Here is a 22,191-nt window from a genome sequence, read left to right as displayed (position 1 = left end):
ACTAATTTGCGATGTTACCAGTTGTGTGATGACAGACCTAGCGGTTCATGTCCATTTTTATTCCTTGAAGAATCTGGAAAACAGTAGCAACAGTCTTAATTGTGATGTACATGCAAAATTATAATTATTATTGTGGGTATTTGACTTTGATTGACAATTTAAAGGTCTCTATACCTTGTTTTGAGACAATATATATTACTCAATAAACTATTGACCATTTCAATGTGGTCATGTCATTGGTCCATGAACATTTTCTGCTAGTTATCAAACTATTTCATAACTGTAACAAGAGGGAATTTAATCATAACTTAATGGTAAAACAGGACACGCAGTGGTGCAGTAGATAGTGCTGTCGCCTCGCAGCAAGAAAGTTTCTGGTTCGAACCTAGGCTAGGTCAGTTGGCATTTCTGTGTGGAGTTTGCATTTTCTCCCTGCGTTTGCGCGGGTTTCCTCCAGGTGCTCCAGTTTCCCCCACAGTCCAAAGACATGCGGTACAGGTGAATTGGGTAGGCTAAATTGTCTGTAGTATATGAGTGTGTATGGATGTTTCTCAGAGATAGGTTGCAGCTGGAGGGGCATCTACTGCCCAAAACAGGTGTTCCCAACCTTTTCAGGCCGCGACCCCCAAAATGACAATGCCAGTGAGTCGCGACCCCCAATATATTCTGAGGTGTTTATAAATACAGAAACCTTGCATGCAATGGAGCACACACACCAATGGACCCAAGTCTATTCTTTTAATTTTTTTAATGTATGAGAGCTGTAAATGGGCAACAAAGTTTTACCAGGTGTTATGAAATCTGCTGCATCTGACACTATTGCTGTGTCTTTAATATAATGTAATTACCCCAGGGGTTGCAATCCAATAGAAGTAGTAACTATAAGCTACCATAGTAACTATATGGTATAAACGACTATTTTTTTCTCTTCAGTAGGTTATGGATAAAATATGGTAATTCTTATGGTTTAATAAAAATAAATAGATTTTTGGAAATCACCAAGCGACCCCCCTTCATTGTCCCGCGACCCCTCGGGGGGTCCCGACCCCCACTTTGAGAACCATTGGCCTAAAACATACGCTGGAAAAGTTGGCGGTTCATTCCGCTGTGTCGACCCCAGACTAATAAAGGGACTAAGCTGAAAAGAAAATGAGTGAATAATGGTAAAACAGCTATCTTAACATTATTTATCAATGTGTGGCTCTTTTTGAATTCTTGGAAGCTATGGACATTAAAAATGTAAAACAGTAAATACTTTGGGACCATTGTTTTTGTTTACATCTCTTAAAATGTTCTATTCAAACATATTCTTGGGTTATAAGACTTTTTTATTCCATTAAATTTAAAAAAATATATGTTTAAGATGTTATTTTTGCTGTAATGTCAGATTTTCAGTAACTTTCAGAAATCATTTTAATGTGCCAATTTGGAACTGAAGAAACTTTTCTCATTTTTGTATATAATAAATTCATTCTTTTTTTTCAGCTTAGTCCCTTTATTAATCTGGGGTCAACACAGTGGAATGAACCACTAACTTATCCAGCATATGTTTTACACAGCGGATGCCCTTCCTCATCAACTCAACTGCAACTCATCACTGGAAAACATCCATACACACTCATTCACACACATAAACTACAATTTAGCTTACCCAATTCACCTCTACCACGTCTTTGGACTTGGAGATGCAGGCAAACACTAAGAGAACATGCAAACTCTAAACATAAATGCCAAATGACCCAGCCAGGCCTTGAACCAGCCACCTTCTTGCTGTGAGGCGATCGTTCTACCGAATGTGCCACCGTGACGCCCTATATAATAAATATAAAAGGAAAAACAGGATGAATCATTTTTGTAAAAATTTGATGAAAAACTTTACTGTAATTTTTGTACAGTTTTAATGCATCCTCACAAAATAAAAGTATTGATTTCTTTAAACAAATAAAAGAAAGAAAAAAATATCAGTCACTATATTTTATGATACATGTCTTGCTGTTAAAGGTGCAGTAGGTGATCTGCCAACTTAGCAGATCTTAGCATAATATCTTTGAAACACAGTTCCACTCCTGTCGTCCAAATGCACGCCTACTGATATCATAAACATGCACATTCAAGATGACAGAGACTACTAGATCATGTCATTCACCAGTTAGAAAACGTTAAAGTACTTTATAATATTACAATTCCAAACAGAAAACTGTATTATATCTAGCAGATTTTCAGTTGTGTAGCAAGCACACCTTGTCATTATATTTCATGCATGCAAAGATAGCTGGTCTCACTCTCTCACGCGCTTTGTCCTAAAGCAACTACTGTATCCTTAGTGCTTGGCTGTCAAGAGTGCAGGATTTACACTTATTACTAAGCCATACTTACATGCTATTTCAGACTGAATATTCAGATTAGCATGGTAAACAATTTAGGGAGCATTTTGTCATTGTTCAAAATGAACCAATGTGATGTGAAAACCAACTTTACCTCAGTAAAGCAAGCTAGGTGGAATAGCTCTATTTACTGGTGTTTTATTGTTAACCTAAAAAAAATCTACATTATCAATGTTGTAAAAGGGACCTTATGAAACTGAAAATAGTCACATCAGAAGATTTCAGTTGCTGAACAACACTTCTGTGCATATAACCCATTCGTAAAACAACAAAAACTGTCAACAATTGTCTAAATCTATATAAGCTTTGTGTAGCTAAAATAAGTTTAAAACAGAACATTACCTGTTACATGTCTAAAACAATCAATACAGTAACAGGATTTTAATGTTTTGATTCAGCATTTGCTTTTACCGCTCTCTCCCTCTCTCTCTCTCTCTCTCTCTCTCTCTCTCTCTCTCGCTCTCTCGCTCATGTGCGGGAACATGCATGCATGCACAAATGGCAGATTTGTGTGAAAGAGGATGCGCAGATGTACAAATCTACATTTGCTGACAGACAGTTTGGGCTTCTTATCAGAATTATTTGTATTGTCAGCCTGACAATTTTTAATTGAATGAACCATTATTAGTCTTATGCCTTACACAGAATATAAAAATACTTATAAATACATTTGGATCATTTACTTGAATCATTGCTATTGGAATGTGGAGAGACTTTCAACCAGCAAAAAAAAAATGCTTCTGAAGACAATCACCTACTGCACCTAGAATAAACCATTAGAGACTTTTAATAAAATAAAGTACTAATTCACTGCTTAATAGTCAGAAAGCGAGTATCTGAGTCTAGGCATTAGGTAGAATGAATAGTATCATACTTTACAAGTACTAATAAACAGACAGTATCTTGATAATAAGCAGGTAATAAGCCAAAAGGTAATATTGAGAATTGGTAAACTAAAATGTTACCCTTAAAAGTGATACGTCCAAATGTGCCTACTTCCCAATGATGTGTGATATGTGAATGCATTACTATAAGTTTGTACATGAATAAATACATAAATATCTATAAGTTTGTACATGAATGTAAATTGTAATGTTCATCCACAGCTGGCCAAATGTGTGGTCCACATGGGCCTTCATTATTTCAGGATACCACAGATTTCCACATACTTTCATTCACTTTCTCCTTGTTCAAGGTCTTCTACAAACGTGCAGATATGGCTATTGGCTCTCTAACCATCAACGAGGAGCGCTCAGAGATTGTTGACTTTTCAGTGCCATTCGTGGAGACTGGGATCAGTGTTATGGTGGCCAGAAGCAATGGAACAGTCTCACCTTCTGCCTTCCTGGGTAAGCAGCCATCATTAGCGGTCCAGTTCCAAGGGCACAGGCTAGGATTTCACACCAGCGGTGGTTGTGATTAGATTAAGATGTTATGCCTCTGTTGGATTCAACTGAAAACAAATCCTTGACAGGACAGGCGTTTTTCGACAGAATCTCCAACTTCATAAACTAATTATTCAATTCAATTCAAGCTTATTTGTTTATGTATAATTATTGCTTCAAAGCAGCTTTACAAAAGGTGCACATTATTAAAAGTTTATTAATTACAACAACTTTATTAGTTACTATAAATTTAATTAACTAGTTACTAATAGCTTTTAACGGTTAAAGTTGTTATATAAATATCATATATAGTATAGTTGCAGTATATTGTAAATAGGTAGTCATTGTGTATGTTCATTTTGTGTTTGTAAATTGAGTGTATGTGTCGTCCTTTATATGTTGACTTAATAAATGTAATACAAAAATTAATAAGTAATTAATAATTAATCAGCTAATTTTTCCATTTCAATGAGATACCAAAACCCATCTGTCTTTGTCTTTCAGAGCCTTACAGTCCAGCCGTGTGGGTTATGATGTTCGTAATGTGCCTGACTGTTGTGGCAGTCACCGTGTTCGTCTTTGAGTACTTCAGCCCTGTTGGCTACAACCGGAGCCTTGTCAGTGCCAAAGGTCAGCCTTGGTTTTTCAAACACACTTCTCTCTATGAGGCACAAAGCTCTTTAAGAGGAAGAATAGTTGTGGAAGCAGCCTAATCAATCCACATAAACTGAGCTGACAGGGTGTGTACTTGTCTCCTAGTGTAAAAGGTCATTTTTCGGAGGTTTAATTAACGTTTGTCGCTTTGCTAATTTGACTTTGATTGATTGCTTGGCTTTTCTGTGGCTGTGTGTGAGACACAAGAACCACATTAAGAACCGATGTCAAGGTGGAACGAGAAAAGAAAGTCTTTGGCAGTGTGGATTGATCTTTGTCTAATTCAGTGGAAATCTCCCCCCCCCCCCCCCAAAAAAAACTCTAGTATGGGATGATGTACTTATGTGAATTAAAAATAACAAGTTAATTTTTTTTTATGAAATATTCATTTTTAAATACTTTAAAAGTCTCCAATTCATTTATTTAGGAAAAACATAAGTGTCACAAACCCTTCAAAACTATTTAATATGCTTATTGCATACATTTCTAAATGTTTAAAACTGTTTTGTTGTCTTAGTGGTGATTTTTTAAATCAGTAATTGAGTTTTGATGAATTCATTCATTCATTTTCTTTCGTATTAAGGAGCCCGCCTTACACGTAGTCGTGCATTTATACTTCTATGTGCTGTTTGCGTTTCTCTGTAATGACACTTTCAAAGCATTAGCAGGCAGTATGATTTTGTGCTCCTCTGGTTCGAGTTTCTGTATGGGTGTTTTTTTTCTGAATGCTACCTTAATGTACAAGCAGCTAAAACTCACTAATTAAGAGGCGGGAACTGGAACAACTTTAATTATGAGATGAACACAAAACTAAAGTTATAGCTCGCAGCTCTCAGCACCACCCACCATCATCACCATTACCTAGCCAACCAATCACAGAGCTTGCGCTATGCGTCGTTGCGAAGTGTAGTTGCATTCTTTAAGAGGTGCGCGTCAGTGTCGGCGCCAGCTCGTATGCTTGACGCAGAAGTATAAAACAACCTTTAGTTTCTGATTTATCAGAGGTCGCCACAGCAGAACGAACCACCAACTATTCCAGCATATGCAGCGGATGCCAGTACTGGGAAACACCCATACACTCTCGCATTAACACACGCACACCCATACACTATGGCCAATTTAGTTTATTCAATTCACCTATAGCGCATGTCTTTGGATCGTGGGGGAAACTGAGCACCCAGTGGAAACCCACACAAACACAGGGAGAACATGCAAACTCCACTGGCCCTGCCAGGACTTGAACCAGCGACCTTCTTGCTGTGAGGAAAACCACTGAGCCACTATGCCACCCCCATTTTAATGAATAGAAATTTTAATTAAAGCTTGCCTTGAAGTATACATTTTTGGAACATTACATGTCTGTGCTATAAGTTTTTATCAGCTTAATGCATACTCGATTCAGTTCATTTGATACAACTGAAATATATTTACAGTATAAGCATTTTAGAATTGTCGTGTTAAAAATGATTTGATCTCTTCTATAGCCCCTGGGGGTCCAACCTTTACCATTGGGAAGTCTGTTTGGCTCCTGTGGGGAATCGTCTTCAACAACTCTGTTCCTATTGAAAACCCCAAAGGAACAACCAGCAAAATTATGGTCCTAGTCTGGGCGTTCTTTGCTGTAATCTTCCTCGCCAGCTATACAGCCAATTTAGCGGCCTTCATGATCCAAGAGCAGTACATTGACACAGTGTCTGGGCTTAGTGACAAGAAGGTGAGTTGTGTGTAATTGTAAATGAGCTGCATGACAGCAGAGCTGCATTTGTAGACCTTTTGATGTGTTTTGTGTGTGTAGAAGCAGTTATGACAAAATCAAAAAAAGACTTCTTGAAAGCTGAAAGGCCTTGTCATATCTAGTATGCATATTTTGTATGTTTTATTCATGTGTTAAATATTGTAAAATAATAACTTTTTACACAGGAGCTAAGCAATTACAAAAATTGTTAATATGACATGCAATCCATTCTTGTCAAAAAGGACTAAAATTCTATGTCAAAACACAACTGTCATTGAGATATCAATAAATTGGCACCTTTCAAAGTTCCCTGTCTATAAAACTTCTTGATTGCTAATATTTGATTATTTTTCATAAAGCAACGCTGTAAGCGACAAAACTGAAATGAGAAATGAAATGGACCTAAGGGAAGATCGACAACAGATTAATCATTCATAGAAACATTAACACAAGTTCTTGGAGCCATGCTTATATTCACTAGACGCAAATATATATATATATATATATATATATATATATATATATATATATATATATATATATATATATATATATATATATATATATATATATATATATTAGGGATGTAACGGTATCAGAATTTCACGGTTCGGTAATACCTCGGTATGAATGTCACGGTACGGTATTTATTGAATCATTTACAGGAAAAAAAAAACTTTTGAAAATACTCCAAAAACGTGCCAAAAGTGTCAATGACATACAAATTAGCCATCTTTCTGTAAGCTTTGAAACACTAACTTCAATTTTAATAACAAAAAATTATTAAACCATGTAAAAAAATAAAGTTTCAATTTAGTATTGTTGAAAACTCACCACATTCAACATTTAATCACTCACTCACTCACTTAGATAGAGATGGGTTTAAAGGAAAATTATCATATAATTATAATCTGGTAAAAGCTGGTATCTCTGGGTATTTACAATGTCCCCTGCAACAGAAAAAAACCCTCTCATTTGGGACTGAGGTTTCTGGGACAAGAGAGATATGACTTGGCCCAGGTTGACAGCAGTGGGGTAACGTTGTGCATTGTCTTTCCCCCACTTGAGAAGACAAACCATGAGTGAGATAGAGATCTCTTTGCGGTACAAGTCAATGTCTGCATCAATCTGAACAGTGTGCTGTGTTTCTGCAGTCCCCATGACTGTTATTAGTCGTATTCCCCAACTTGCAGGCACGTGCACACATAGGGCTCAACCTGTGCAGTGCACATGCCCTTTTTAGTCTTGGATAGAAAATGCCCTTCCAAAACGATCAAAAGTGCCCCCGCGACGCGACACAACCTCCGTCCAATCCAGCCCTTCAGTAGGCGCGCGACAACACCTCTCTTGAATATGCGCGCTCAACCCCCCCTCGGCGCTTTACAATAAGCGCGCCACAACACAGCTGATCAGAACGCGCGCGACACCACCGCTATTCAGCACGCGCGCGGCGACAACACCCGCTTTAGGTTCGATCATTTCCATCTTTTTTTCATCTCCGCTACTAGCAGCACACTCCATTTCCGCATTACTGGATCTGTAGCGACAACAGACCGCAAAGGATTATGGCCACGCCTGGGCTGATGGGAAATGTAGTTTCAGCTACCTCCCGTTCGCTTCATTCGCCTGAGCAAATTTTCTCAGAAGACCTATAGTTTTACCGAGTCATGCGACTTCGGTAATATCGAAAAAAATTAATATTGCGGTATAACGGTATTTACAATACCGTTACATCCCTAATATATATATAATGCATACATCTGTGTTCTTGACTTTAAAATTGAGCCCTGAACCTACATTTTTGCCAAAATTTGGCCAAACTTTAGTAGCTCCAATGTGCATTGTGGAAAATATGAGTCAACTCTTGCCAACAGTCCATAAAAATGCAATAATCATTGAGAAGACAAATAAAAATAATTAGCTCCTTGATCTTTTTTTCCAAGGTCACACCCACCGGGCAGTAGGTCATTCGATGTGATGTCTGTGTAATCTGAGTTGATCTACACTATTAAGGTTATGCTGTTTCGGGCCTCAGCTAAATGATTGAAATGCCATTTATTACTTTTTGTTTCAGTTTCAAAAACCCCAGGAACATTATCCTCCCTTTCGCTTCGGAACGGTCCCAAATGGCAGCACAGAGAGGAACATTCGAAGCAATTACCCTGACATGCACACCCACATGATCAAATACAACCAGAAGGGAGTGGAAGAAGCTCTCAACAGCCTTAAGACAGGGTGGGCTTCAGCGATAACACTTTATGTGTGTGTGGTAGTGTGCCAGAGCTCAAAGCGCTAAAATAAGATATTACGATGGTACCATTTAGGGTGTGTTCACAGTTTGTAAGTTTGGTTTGATGAAAACTAACTGTAGTGTGATTGCTCTGTTAGTTAATTTATTTGAATAAGCTGCCATAGAATGAAACTACACAAAACATACACTGGTAGTGTTTGCTTCAAATACACTCACCGGCCACTTTATTAGGTACTAATACAGGGTTGGAGCCCATTTTGCCTTCAGAACTGCCTTAGTCCTTTGTGGCATAAATTCCACAAAGTACAGGAAATATTCCTCAAAGATTTTGGTCCATACTGACATGATAGCATCACACAGTTGCTGCAGATTTGTCGGCTGCACATTCATGAGGCGAATCTCCTGTTCCACCACATCTCGAAGGTACTCTATTGGAATGAGATCTGGTGACTGTGGAGGCCATTTGAGTACAGTGAACTCATTGTCATGTGCAAGAAACCAGTCTGAGATGGTTCACACTTTAGGACATGGCATGTTATCCTGCAGGAAGTAGGATCAGAAGATGAGTACACTGTAGTATAAAGGCATGGACATGGTCAGCAACAATACTCATGTAGGCTGTGGTGTTGACACAATGCTCAATTGGTACTAATAGGCCCAAAGTGTGCCAAGGAAATATAAAACACACCATTACACCACCACCAGCCTGAACCGTTGATACAAGGCAGGATGGATGCATGCTTTTATGTTGTTGATGCCAAATTCTGACTCAACCAACCGAATGTCAGCAGAAATCAAGATTTATCAGACCAGCGAAAGTCTTTCAATCTTCTATAGCCTTAGTTTCCTGTGTTTTTCTGCCGACCTTTCACCTCAAGGTTAAATGTGTTGGGCCTTCAGGGATGCTCTTCTGCAGACCTCGGTTGTTATGAGTGGTAATTTGAGTTACTGTTGCCTTTCTATCAGCTAGAACCAGTCTGGCCATTCTCCTCTGACCTCTTTTTCTCCTCTGACCTCATTTGCGCCCACAGAAATGCCGCTCACTAAATATTGTCTATTTTTTGCAGACCATTCTCTGTAAACCTAGAGATGGCTGTGCATGAAAATCCCAGTAGATCAACAGTTTCTGAAAAACTCAGACCAGCTCATCTGGCTCCAACAGTCATGCCACATTCAAAGTCACTTACATCACTTTACTTCCCCATTCTAATGCTCGGTTTGAACTGCAGCAAACCGTTTTGACCATGTCTACATGCCTAAATGCATTGAGTTGCTGCCATGTGATTGCCTTATTAGAAATTTCCGTTAGCAAGCAGTTGGACAGGAGTACTTAATAAAGTGGCCGGTCAGGGTATGTCAGTAACAGGGACTACAGAAATCAAAATGTTACAAGAGGCATGCCACTAAACCATACCTATTTTTCATAGTAATAATCCTAGGTCTAATTTTGTCAGAAAATTCATCATAAAATCCAGGAACAACCAATAATAGGACTGTATTCATAATGCAATACACCCTTACATGCTACTACCGTATACCATGTATGTACAAAAAATACGGCAATTCTCTATTTGGTTATTATTCTGCGATGAGATAAATCATTATAGGCATCATTTAGAAGCAATTTGGTTAGATATTTTTGAGTTGCAGAGATCTAAAGGTCAGTGAAACGCTGGTGGGAAACAGCCAAGCATAAATAATGTATCCTCCTCCATTTGTCAAGGAAAAAAGGAGTATAAATTAACAAGAGCTAATTATTTACTTGACGTAATTATGTGTAATTATTAAGCCATTTGCCTTGGGCTCATTTCTGTCCTCTGTGTAGGAAGTTGGATGCCTTCATATATGATGCAGCAGTTCTTAATTATATGGCTGGCAAGGATGAGGGCTGCAAGCTGGTCACCATTGGTAGCGGGAAGGTGTTTGCTACCACAGGCTACGGCATTGCTCTGCAGAAAGACTCCCGCTGGAAGCGCCCCATAGACCTGGCTCTTCTCCAGTTCCTGGGAGACGGTAAATTGCACTAGGGGGGACCGGAACTGGTCCACACTTAATATCCTCTGCCCCAGTATGAAAGCTATCACATTCTCCTCTTAGTGTAAAAAACTCAATGTGCTGAGAATTGAGAGGTTATGAAAGGCATTTCGGTGCAAACAGCAGGTAAGAGAAAACCTCAGACGAATTTGTGGGCAACCATACTGCCTATTTTGTTTTGTTTCATTTTTTTATTTTTTATTTTGATAGATTGGTTGTTTGATTGATTGATCCATTGATTAATTGGTTGGGTGGTTGGTTTGTTGATTGATTGATTGATTGATTGATTGATTTGACTTGACAATGCATTTCTCACCATAAATGTTACATGCAATTTTATCCAAATTAGGTAGCTTTTTTTAACAGCCTTTATATTGGGAATGCACATCTAGTGCTTCAAAATAATGTCCAGGTTGGCACATTATTTCATATTGGGGCAGACCACATATGTGATTCTTATGTATCCTCTTGTTTCTGTCATAGTTGAGTAGTCTTTGCCTGCCGCTGTTTCTGGCATTGTTCCTGACCCTGTTTCCTTTCATGCAGGGGACACACAGAGACTGGAGACAGTATGGCTGTCTGGAATATGCCAGAATGAGAAAAACGAGGTCATGAGCTCTAAACTAGACATAGACAACATGGCAGGTGTTTTCTACATGTTGCTTGTGGCCATGGGTCTCAGCCTGCTGGTCTTTGCTTGGGAACATCTACTTTACTGGAAACTGAGGCACTCTGTTCACAAATCTGATCGTTTAGACTTTCTGCTGGCCATTAGCAGGGTAAGATTGCAGTGCTCATTTCTTTTTTAATGCCTTTTTGTTTAGATTTATACAATGTAATGGTTTTAGGGCTGTGTATTTATATATATTAGTTTTGCTTGGTTGTTTTTTAAAGAAATTAATCATTTTTTTTGCAAAGATGTGAAAATTTATATTTTAAATACATGTTGTTCTTTTGTATGTTATATTCATAGAAGGACCCTTAAAGTATTGACACTTCAAAGACAATTAGTCAAGTACCACATCTGCATATTATAATGATTTCTAAAGACCTTTGTGAAATTATAGAAAAAAAGCATGCTATATTCTTATATTTAAAAAAAAAATTATCTCTTTGCAAAAACTGTAAACCAACCACTGAAACTCCTTAATTCATTCAATTATTCATTCAAAGATACACTGACATTTTACACTCATAATTACAATCAAAACTATAGGGATATGCGATTTATTGAAATCGTATCGAAATTCGAATCGTGTCGCCTTGCAGCACGATTTTCCCACAGTATGCTATTTGAACCAAATCTTAATGCATTGTGGCTAAAGAGAGCGCGAGAACAGGAAACTGTGCTTAATGACAAAAAGCCTGCATAAATAGGGATGATGGGTTCAGCACAGGACGACTTGGTGCCTAAAAAGTCAACACATATGTTGTGGGATTACTTTGGAGAGAGGAAGGCTGATGTATCTCTGAATCAGGTAGTTTGTAAACCTGTCAATCACATATCGCGTCTAAAAGCATGTGGAAAGTGCAAGGTGCATCGTTTCCTTCAGCATTCAACGTGATTTGTGCTCACGCTCCTCTGTCATTGCTCAGCGGATGTCAAACTAACAAAACATTGCTGCAGTCCTGATACAAGTTAAATTCGTGAATAAAATTAAAAAGCACAGTGTTTGTCTGAGGTAATTAGACTAAATGTGTGTATTCTATATAAAGTATGAAGCTGATAACTCAGTTCTTGTTACAGTATGACTCACGTTACACTTGCAGCATTCTGAAAGTAGATATATTTTCAACTAGGTGTGCATGGAATACGCCCGTGTATCACTCCCAATATGCACGCAAGATGGGCGCCTACATTGGAAATATCAAATTTGTGCGCACAAAAGACGTGAACGGCCTATTTCACAGCAACCTCACAAATGAGGTCTATGATCTATCAATGGGAGAAAAAAAAAATCTGTCGACATGTACAAAAGTACATGCAACTACTTCTGAAGCTGCCTTTCCACTGCACACAACATTTGGACACGACTGTCGGAATACACCCCCTTGTGGCAGCCGCACAGTATTTTCAGTCTTGTCATGCACCATGGGGAAGAAGCTGATTTCATGGTGTCCGAAATAAAGGAGGGCAAAAGCAAGAGCCTTCATTCTCTGTGTGTTTACATGAATGAATGAATACTAGAAACTCATAGACCGCTAAAATACTGGAGGGAATGTGGAGGCAACATTAAAAATAAATATTTTTATTACTTTTTTACTTACATTTATGAACAGAAAAGTTTATATATATATATATATATATACTGTATATATATAGGCTTTTTATAATTCAAAAAAATAACCAAATAAACTCATATTTCTCATCTCGCGCGCACGATCTACTTGGACAACACTGGAATACATCATATCCGGTCGGCAGGTCGCATACGGTCTAGTCGCAGGAGTTCAAATATTTCAACAGATCCGCAGCTCAATTTGGATCCGAATTTTCCGCATACGGAGATGATCGGAACTCAACGCAGCTCCCGGACTACTCTCCATTGGAAATGAATGACTTCCGGTCTGTCGCTTGTCGTTTGTCGTGTGCAGTGGAAAGGAGGCTTGACATATGGTCAAACAGAACATCGGAGCCTACTTGTGTTAGACGGCATACCACACACACACACACACACACACACACACACACACAGTAGTCTATTTCTTTGTTTTGTCATAGGGTCTGCTCAGGAGATTATCTATTACACCTTTACTAGGTGATTTTTATTTTATTTTTAACCTATTTTAGAAACATGTTACAGGTGTTTTCTAAAGTTCTGATTGTTTTCCTTTAGAAAAATGTTTCAGATTCACACTATAAAATCTGTGTGTCAAAATCGAAATCTCAATACTGTGCAAGAAAGTCGTGATAGGTTTCTTTTGCCCTCACTGCCCTAATCTACTGTATAATATTTTACTAAATAAGATGTTTGGGCAAATTAAGTTAAAATATGACCACATTATTGTAGTACAAATAATGAAATAATTCACCATTAGGAGACACATTAAACTTTGACACGAAACACTGAACTGATCTTTGTCTCCTACAAAAATATAATCTGTTGTATTAATCATTATAATGGAGAAAAATTGTGAATGAATCCAATGAAACGCCTTCAAAATACCACTTATCTGCAGGAATACACTCTCATTACTCACTTTATGTTTTAGGGCATATACAGCTGCTTCAATGGAGTCGAAGACATTGGCAGATCTACTGGCATACAGAATCCAGATATCACCGCCAATTACGCCCAGGCCAACATGCTGAAAATGCTTCAGACAGCCAAGGACATCGTCTCCTCTGCCAAAGTTGAGAACTCTTTGGATAACGCCACCAAGACCATTGAGAACTGGAGCAGACGGAGTGGCAGTCTCCCAGCCCGTATCCCACTGGTGACAACCACAGAAAAAGTTCCCGGTCACTTCTCCTATATTGCTAATGTCGCAGAGAACCACATACCTCACATGCAGCGTTCCATAACTCCACCTTTCACACAACACACCACAACCACCAGCCCACCGCTAATGGTAAACCACAGAGTGTTAACACGGCCAACTCCTCTACGCTACACGCTTCCCGCCAGGACCAGGGGTCTCTACGATGGCATGCTTCCTGTATCCAGTCTAAGCACACCGCATCTTGCCATGCATGACCCTCCATCTGACCTGGCTCACACAGGTTCCTCCTTCGTCCCATATAGAGACATTTACACCGAACACCACAAGTCCTGTCACAATGACTTCTCAGATGCAGTCAGGCGGAAAAAGAGGCCCCAAAATCTCCTGGTGGAGTCTATGGATTTGAGGGGTCTTCATGATTATAAAGACCAATTAACATGTCACTCCGAAGCAAACAGTTTTCCTGAAAATCATCTTTCCTCATCCTTCAGTGAAAATCCCTTTGTGGTAGCAGATGCAGCTTGTAACTCTTGTGCCAAAACGTACTTTGACCCTGCATTTGATGAAATACCTTTGATAGGGAAAAGAAAGCTTCATCGCAGACCATCCTTCCTGAAAGCCACTTGGGGTCCAGACAGAGTAAAATTCCCAGGTGACAGACCCACTGCTGCACCCCCTTCTAGAGTAACTATACCTGATCTGTTCCCTTGCGTGGATGTACACGGACGGGTGAGGAACACCATGTGTTATGCTCAACCAATGGATCACACCTACCTTCATGCCTTCCGGCGAAACTCCAGGAAAAGTCAGAAGCTGAGACATAGCCAGTCCACCAGGCTGCCTTCCTACAAGGAGGCGATTTTCCACAATGTGGCAGCAGTCAGGAGGGCATCCAGCTTGGTGCATAGACCCTACTCCTACCCAGAGCTGCCAGTCTACCAGAGCCCACTGTCATATGGACCAGCTGAATTATGCAACATCTTCCCGTGTATGGGACATCCCAGTGACAGTGTATATGGAGGGTATAGGGCACCCGCACAGCTACAGGATGGCCATCTAGTGCCTGTTCCAGGCAGCAGGGTTGTTCATAGCAGCCCTATTGTGCCCATGACATGGGGCAGAATTTCCAGTCTGGAATCAGAGGTGTGAACTTGTCCTTCCATGTGCCAATTATGAACTATTTGGACCACAAGCTTCTACTGACTTAAATGACTTTGCCTTTAAAGACCAATTCACACTGCACCGACAGACAGCGACCAGCGGCAACAGACACGTTCATCTGGTTACCTCCATTGGCTTTGGTCAGTGCTTTTATTTAGTTATTGGATGTGGTAAAGCTGCATTTGTCAGCAATGTCTAAAGTGAAGTGACTGTTAACAATGGTTGGAATCACTTGGAGGAGTGTGAATTGGCCTTAACAAGATAGTTCACCCCAAAATGAAATTTGCTGTTAATTTAGTCACCCTCAGGCCACCCCAGATGTGTCTTTTTTTCTTCAGATGTTTTTTTTTTTTACTCTTAATGTGCTGTTAGCAGTCAACTTGCTTTTTTTAATCACCAAGGACCACAGTTTCAGCTAAAAACTTTTTTAACGTTCCATTCAAGAAAAAATTCATCTGGGATAGCCAGAGGTTGAGTAAATAAACTGAACATTTTCATTTTGGGATGAACTGTTCCTTTAACACGAGCAGAACACAAACCATGGTTATTGTTTCATTTGTTTTCTTTTCTTAATATATTTTTTTAAGTGCAATAATGTAATAATTGAGGGATTTATTTAGGGAAATATTCAAACGGTTAAATTTGAAACGTATGGACATGTAGAACTGTAAACTATTAGCTGTTCTCTTTAGTCCACCAAATGCAATATATTCCTATATGTGTATTGGACAGGATCAAAGGGTGTTTCTTAAGAGGTTGTAGTAGTGAAGTCAAACCGGGACACTAAACTATACGAAGTGTTCATTTTGAAGTACATTTGCTATTATACAGTGTGTGATTCTCTATGATATTGAAATTTTGTAAACACTTCAGACATATTGTCCGATATTTTTTATTTTAACAGCAGGGCTATATAAGTGGATTCTTCAGGCTCTAACGCTCCCTTTCTGTCTCTCGTTCAATGTCCAATCTCCTATCTCTCTCTCTTTGCTGTGAGCAGGCTTTTGAAGACGAGCAAATTGAATGGTACTCTAATATTAGCATCATCAAGGATCTTCACACTTTAATAAATCACAAAGGACCATCAGTTAGTCCTTTGTAACTGCTGTCTTCTTTAGATGGCTGACGGATATAACTCTTTGAACACTGCCTTTTATATGCAGAGCCATGGCATATTTTAGACCCCTTTTAACAGGGATTGGCTATTTGCAGTTGTGACACGATGGAAAGAAGTGGTTTAATAACATCCCCCAAATATGTCTGCTGACATTCATACGATCAGGTTTAGAGTAGAAATTCTGCCGTTGATGTCGAATGACTGCTACAAAGTGTGTTTGACCCGTATACTAAACCTCACATACCCATGAGGAAATCTGTCTGTGCCTCAAAATAAACTTGCGATGCTCCAGAGTGTGAAAGAGCGAGAGAAGGATGGTGCAACGCATGGAAAAGAAGAGAAACCACAAGGAAAGGAGAAACCACATTTCCTTCTGTCGGGATTTAAGCTACAATATCTGAATGTGTACGAGCTCCTGAGACTCGTTTGAGGTTGTCACGAAAGTCTCATTAAAGCAACATTGCGGAGTGATCATACAGGAGGACGTGCTACCAAAAAGTGTCCTTTACTCTAGGATTTCATTATATGGGCTGTCTCTACCGCAGGGCGTTCTTGTGATGCTCAAGGTGACCTGCGCTGGGGTAATTATGCTGTAAGGCTTTTGTTATCTCTCGATAAGAAGCCCTCGTTTCAAGCGGTGAGCGAGGAGCATTTGAGAATCTAAACATCGAGAAACTTTACACTTTTTTCTTTTCAACACAAGCTTTTCTTTGCTATTGCCATATAACAGTTCATAGTGCAGCAGAAGTGATTTAATCTTCCATACTGCCAGCGTGCACAGATAGATTTATGTACCACAGAATAATTGCACTGTTTTCATAATGTTTCTGTGACATCAAAAAGAGGCCTGGCGCAGAACAACACCACATTTCATTTTCATAAAAAAACCCAAGCACAAGGAGAGGCAGACTAAAGCCATCATCATCATCATTGCGATCCCAGCAAAGTCTTATTTCTCTGTGTTCCTGAAAAGCGTATTATTGAATGATCTCGCCACTTGATAAATGATTCAATACATGCATATAAAAACATCAAGGAAGGCTGGGGACCGTCCTCTGGAAGAAATAAGCAGCGATATATCAACGCCACAGGTAGCTGTGGTGAAAAATGAAATGCATTTAAAAGTCAACAGGGCCTGGTCTCATCCAGGCATGTGAAAGATGCAATGGAATGACGAGGCAGATGTGTGTTTGCAGAACATTAATAATTCACATTCATTTGAGTGTGTCTGATCAGATTTGCTTGTGATTCAGCCCCATGGAAATCCCCTAGGACATCTATTGCCACTCATGTAGTTATAAGAGTGGTGTTTTTCTACCAGAGGGGTGTGTGATATTGACAATTAATCATAATTAAATTAGTGTATTTTTAGTGTGTTGATAATATTAATATTAATAATGATTTCTCACATTTACATAGGGCTTTTCTGGACACGCAAAGTGCTTTACACATTTTTGGGGGGAATCTCCTCATCCACCACCAGTGTGCAGCATCCACCTGGATGTTGTGACGGCAGCCATATTGCGCCAGACCGCATACCACACCAGCTTATGAGAAGAGGAGACAAAGTGATGAAGCCAATTATAATATGGGGATGGTTAGAAGTCCATAGCAGGTCAGGACAGAAGCCAGTGGGGAAATTTGGCCAGGATGCTCGGACCCACTGAAATGACACCAGAATTTGCGGCTTCATGCTAATCATTCACCCGCCACCCGCCTGCACATATAGTTTTATCTAATATATGTATCCACACCCGACCCGCGCCTAATCGTCACTTAATAATTTAATTCTTTGTTTAATGCATGTTGATAGGTCACCGTGGAGATTAACAGCGCATTCAGTGAGCTATAATCTGCGTATCTATAATAATAATTGTAATATAATACGTTAAACTTAAACGTTTTTAAATGAACATTTATTTATAAAAACAAAAGTTATTCTTTAGACAACATTTTCTTCATTTTCAAATAGATACAGAAAGTAAAAATAAGACATTTTAGCTTTTACAGATACAGGAACAAGATAACAAAAACGGTGCCACTTCAGCCTAAATAGCATCTGTTTTGTTTACTTGGCCCTTTTTGAACAGTAGGCTACTCTTGCACTTCATCCATTATTTTGTGCGTGTCATCTTCCCATTCTGCAAAGCCCACAGAGTTGCAGAGAGCTAACTGTTGGATATCTTGGGTGGTTTAGACATGTAATGTTAAATATGACAGTAAAACAAACAAACAAAAAACTCATCTTAATGTGTAGTTCATTAAATGATTCACTCAAGAAGTGAGTGACGCACTCCATAACACTGTTAAAACAGCAATTACAATGCTATAGTAGACAATAATAAATATTCAACACAGGCTCATTGGATATACATGCCTCAAGCTGCATTTTTGTAGGCCACAAACCAAAAAAAACTTACTTAAGGACGTACTTAACATACTGCAGTTTCAAAGCTACATTATGCAGCAGAGCAGTATGACTCCAATACATTTTTTTTCTTTTCACATTCATGATATTCACAGACACATATGTTCAAAAAATAAAGGATCGTTTTCACGTGGCTCTTTACACAACATCAAATAAATACCACAAGTCAACTATTATTTGTAAGCTATCTACAAAATGTCAATATATGTACAACATTTCTGGCATGTTTAGTTTGCTCGGTCATTCACTTTGTACAGTGTTGTACTTGTGATGCAGAGCACTTAAGTTTGAACCACAGTTCCACAAAAGAGATAAAAGCAATGTAGAGTCATCGGAAGACTTAGTGGAAATTTGCTTTTGGGCTTAGGAATGAGATTGGATCAGTGGTTATCTAGGTGATCTGTACAACAAGTGCAACAATCTCCTGGATGTGTAACTAAATGTAAAGCATATCCCAAGTAACATTTTTCAGTTTTGCAAAAATGTAGACAGTGCCCCCTAGTGGATTTTTAATCTGAAACTTGCAACGCAATGTACTCGGAGCAACATATGTTACTTTTCGTAAAAAAAGTTAAGGCTGAGATATATATATATATACCTCCAATGAGCCTGTACTGAAAGTGTACAAAATCCATTTTCACACAGAAACTGCTAGTAAATTCACAAATAAATACGAAATGCCATGAATCACTAAATTAGACATAAAACTGTAAAGTAGAAAAACTAAAACAGAATTTTCTTGTAAACACCATTTCATAGCAAACTGTCGCAGAGCCATTCTTGAAAGAAGGAGAAATAAGGGAAATGCTATACAAAAGGCAAGGGAACGCACACATTTCTAGACATGCTCACAATAAAACAATTACTCACACCTGCACTGTCACGCCTTCATTTCATTGCTTTTCTTCAGGGCTGCAAATTGTCCCAGATGCTGCTGGTCACCTTGAGCCAAGGGCTTCACTGCCTGGCAGGAGAAGGGGAACTATGGAGAAACACACCACTGAGAGGCTGCCAGTCAGAAAGTCCATCAATTAACAACTCAACAGGCTGATAAACGAGTAGGTTTCCCCCTGCACAACAATCAACAACTTAAAATACATACAGTACATTTATTTACTCTGTTGCAAGCCTATCAATGCGCTATTGAATGTGGTCACAACACGAATGATGCTAATGTTAATGAAAGCTTCCGCACAATCACGAGTACATTGTCTGCACTGAGCTTATCCAAATCGAATGAGGGGATTTTTATCAAAATTGTAGCACAATGTTAATTAACCTATGAGTATTACGTGTACTATACCGTTCTGTGTGATTTATCTCATCCACGACTAGCAAGCGATATCAGGAATCCAGGGTCTGTCTTAATCTATCTAATCTATAATTGAAGAGCTGTAACTAAACGTTGCACAGTAAAGGAGCTGTCTGAACGGGTTCCGATGGGTTTCCATAGTTTATAAGCAACTTTTATATGATGTATGTATTCGGTTGTTTTTGTAAAAGTTTGCTTCGGGTCTGGCTGGACAAATGTTTAGTCTTCTGATTGTCATATCATACTCACGAAGAGACCTCGTGCTCACTGTTTTAATTAAAGGAAACCCTGTGCTGTGTGAATTAACGGTTCTCAACCTTTGTACTGATCATCTGTTCTAGCTCTCATGATGCGACAGCAGGTCACAGACACTCATATCTTATTGACCCTATTCCCCCCCAATCCTGCCGAGCCTTCGGTATGAGCTCACGGGACGGGTTCTGGGGTTATTAGCTTTGGTTAAGCATCCCCTTTGAGATGGCTCTGTTGAATCAAAGACATGCGCCGTTGGCTAATTATTTCAAAAACGTTCATGGCGAGGTGTTTCGAATGACAACTCTGTGATAATAAAGGGATGTTCTTGTCATTAGAGGCTGGTTATCTTTGTCTGTACATGATTGCAGGTTGTAGCATTGAAAAAAAGGTAAGGAAAGAGTAATTTTAACAGAACTGCGAGTTTATAAGTTGTTAATTTGTTTTAAGGTCAACTCAAGATTACGCAATAAAATCACATAATTTATATAAAAAAAGTAATCATGAAGCTTTAATATTAATCGTGTATATGCACATTTGAGAGTGTGTATTGTGTGCTAATATTTTCTCATATTTATATTCATTAAAGGTGCAGTGTGTGAGTTTGACACAAAGTGGTTGAAATAGGTATTGCATTCCTGGATCAAAACACACGCAAACACAGGTTGCCAGATCAACATCTGATGATCAAGCTTAAATGCTTATTTAAGGCTAATTTGCGTCCTAAATAAATGCAATGGGACACGATAAAAGGAGTTTTTGTCCTAACCAATACCTGAAATTTATATTTTAGAAAAGTTTCTTTTTTTGCAGCTGAACAACAGAAAATGTGATGACAATGATCACCTCAGATACACCTCATGTGCTTTATTCAGTGTTAAACGCTAAATGCTATTACATGAGTGAGTGCATATTCGGTGCTTCTGGATGGCTGTATGTCGTGTTTCGTCTGGTGCAAACAGTCAAATTGCTCATCACTGAAAATCTTGTCATGTAGCGTGTTGTTAGGACATGGGGTTACAATGTAACCTGCTTACCTAATGTTTACGTTCTTAATATTTATATTATTTGATAACCAATAACCTCATGTGGAACTCTGAATCTGTGTCTCATTTCGGAGTCTGCTTCTGTCCACATTTTCAAAGCAGAATATCTGACTTTAGCATTGTTTTTTCAGATAAAAAGAATGTTCACATGGCATGTTTCTTAAATATATGCAAACATATTATGGTATTTTTATGCTTTAGAAGAGTCAAAAACATATAGCACCTTTAATGTGCATATTCTTACTTATTCCTTTTTTAAGCGATGCATATGTACAGCTTTCAAGTATATACTTGCTTCTCTGAATCAAATTCATTTACATTTTTCAAAAGTTCTTTACGGCAGGGATTCTCAACTGGTGGGCCAGCGATCCCCCAGGTGGGCCACGAGAATTAATTAAGCCTAACTCTCAATATTACTCTATAATTTTTGGATTTCATTATTAATATGCTATATTAAAATGATCGAGGTAATGCACTTTCTTCTGTTCTCTGATTGATAACTTCAATTTTGGTGCAAAAACAGCCTCATGATCGCATCTTCAACTAGCTTCATAAGCTATGCGTGAATTAAATTTCTCTCTTAATTTATTTATGTGTGAATTATTTTATATATCTGCATAATTGTCCAAATTAATGTCCTGCGAGTGTTTATAACGGACGCGCACCCATACAAGAGGATCTAGTGAGGCTCAATGGTGTTTCTGCCATAGAATGTAAAATTAACTTGCATATGAGCTTCAGACATGATCTGGCGGAGAGCTTCACTCTTCCTGTCGACGATCTGCCAATAATATCCAGCTGCAAACTCAAGCGCCATCAGATCGATGTGTTTCAACAGATTTAAGGTTTTAACAGATTTTTTAGTCAGTCCAGTTTAAAGCAGAAGATGGTCTTCTGCAATCTCCCTGTTGACCTGTGGTTCTCTTTGAATCTTTGTATGTTTAAAAAATATAAATATATAAAATTGCTGCTTTACAGCATAAAACAG

The 22,191-nt window shown here is 38.7% G+C and overlaps 1 protein-coding gene and 1 non-coding gene across 10 annotated transcripts in view; one reads left to right on the top strand and one right to left on the bottom strand.

Annotated features, from left to right (window-relative positions):
• Positions 1 to 20,492, top strand: part of grin2cb (glutamate receptor, ionotropic, N-methyl D-aspartate 2Cb) — a 133,771-nt gene extending 113,279 nt beyond the window's left edge. For all 9 annotated transcript variants that reach the window (XM_073918598.1, XM_073918600.1, XM_073918604.1 and 6 more), the window contains 7 exons: positions 3,580 to 3,733; positions 4,274 to 4,399; positions 5,908 to 6,137; positions 8,233 to 8,393; positions 10,235 to 10,422; positions 10,990 to 11,222; positions 13,657 to 20,492. In XM_073918598.1, the coding sequence (XP_073774699.1) occupies positions 3,580 to 3,733; positions 4,274 to 4,399; positions 5,908 to 6,137; positions 8,233 to 8,393; positions 10,235 to 10,422; positions 10,990 to 11,222; positions 13,657 to 15,036 (2,472 nt within the window). In that variant the 3' untranslated portion in view covers positions 15,037 to 20,492. The remainder of the gene's footprint in view (positions 1 to 3,579; positions 3,734 to 4,273; positions 4,400 to 5,907; positions 6,138 to 8,232; positions 8,394 to 10,234; positions 10,423 to 10,989; positions 11,223 to 13,656) is intronic.
• mir2196 (microRNA mir-2196) lies at positions 8,214 to 8,323 on the bottom strand. The gene has a single exon (NR_034279.1). It is a non-coding gene; the product is annotated as a microRNA mir-2196 (primary transcript).
• Positions 20,493 to 22,191: the final 1,699 nt, after the last annotated feature.

This window comes from Danio rerio, chromosome 12 (assembly GCF_049306965.1).
Source record: "Danio rerio strain Tuebingen ecotype United States chromosome 12, GRCz12tu, whole genome shotgun sequence".
In the NCBI taxonomy this organism is placed as follows: Eukaryota; Metazoa; Chordata; class Actinopteri; order Cypriniformes; family Danionidae; genus Danio; species Danio rerio.
Note: the sequence above shows the minus strand (reverse complement) of the source record. Positions and strands in the feature narration are given on the sequence as shown.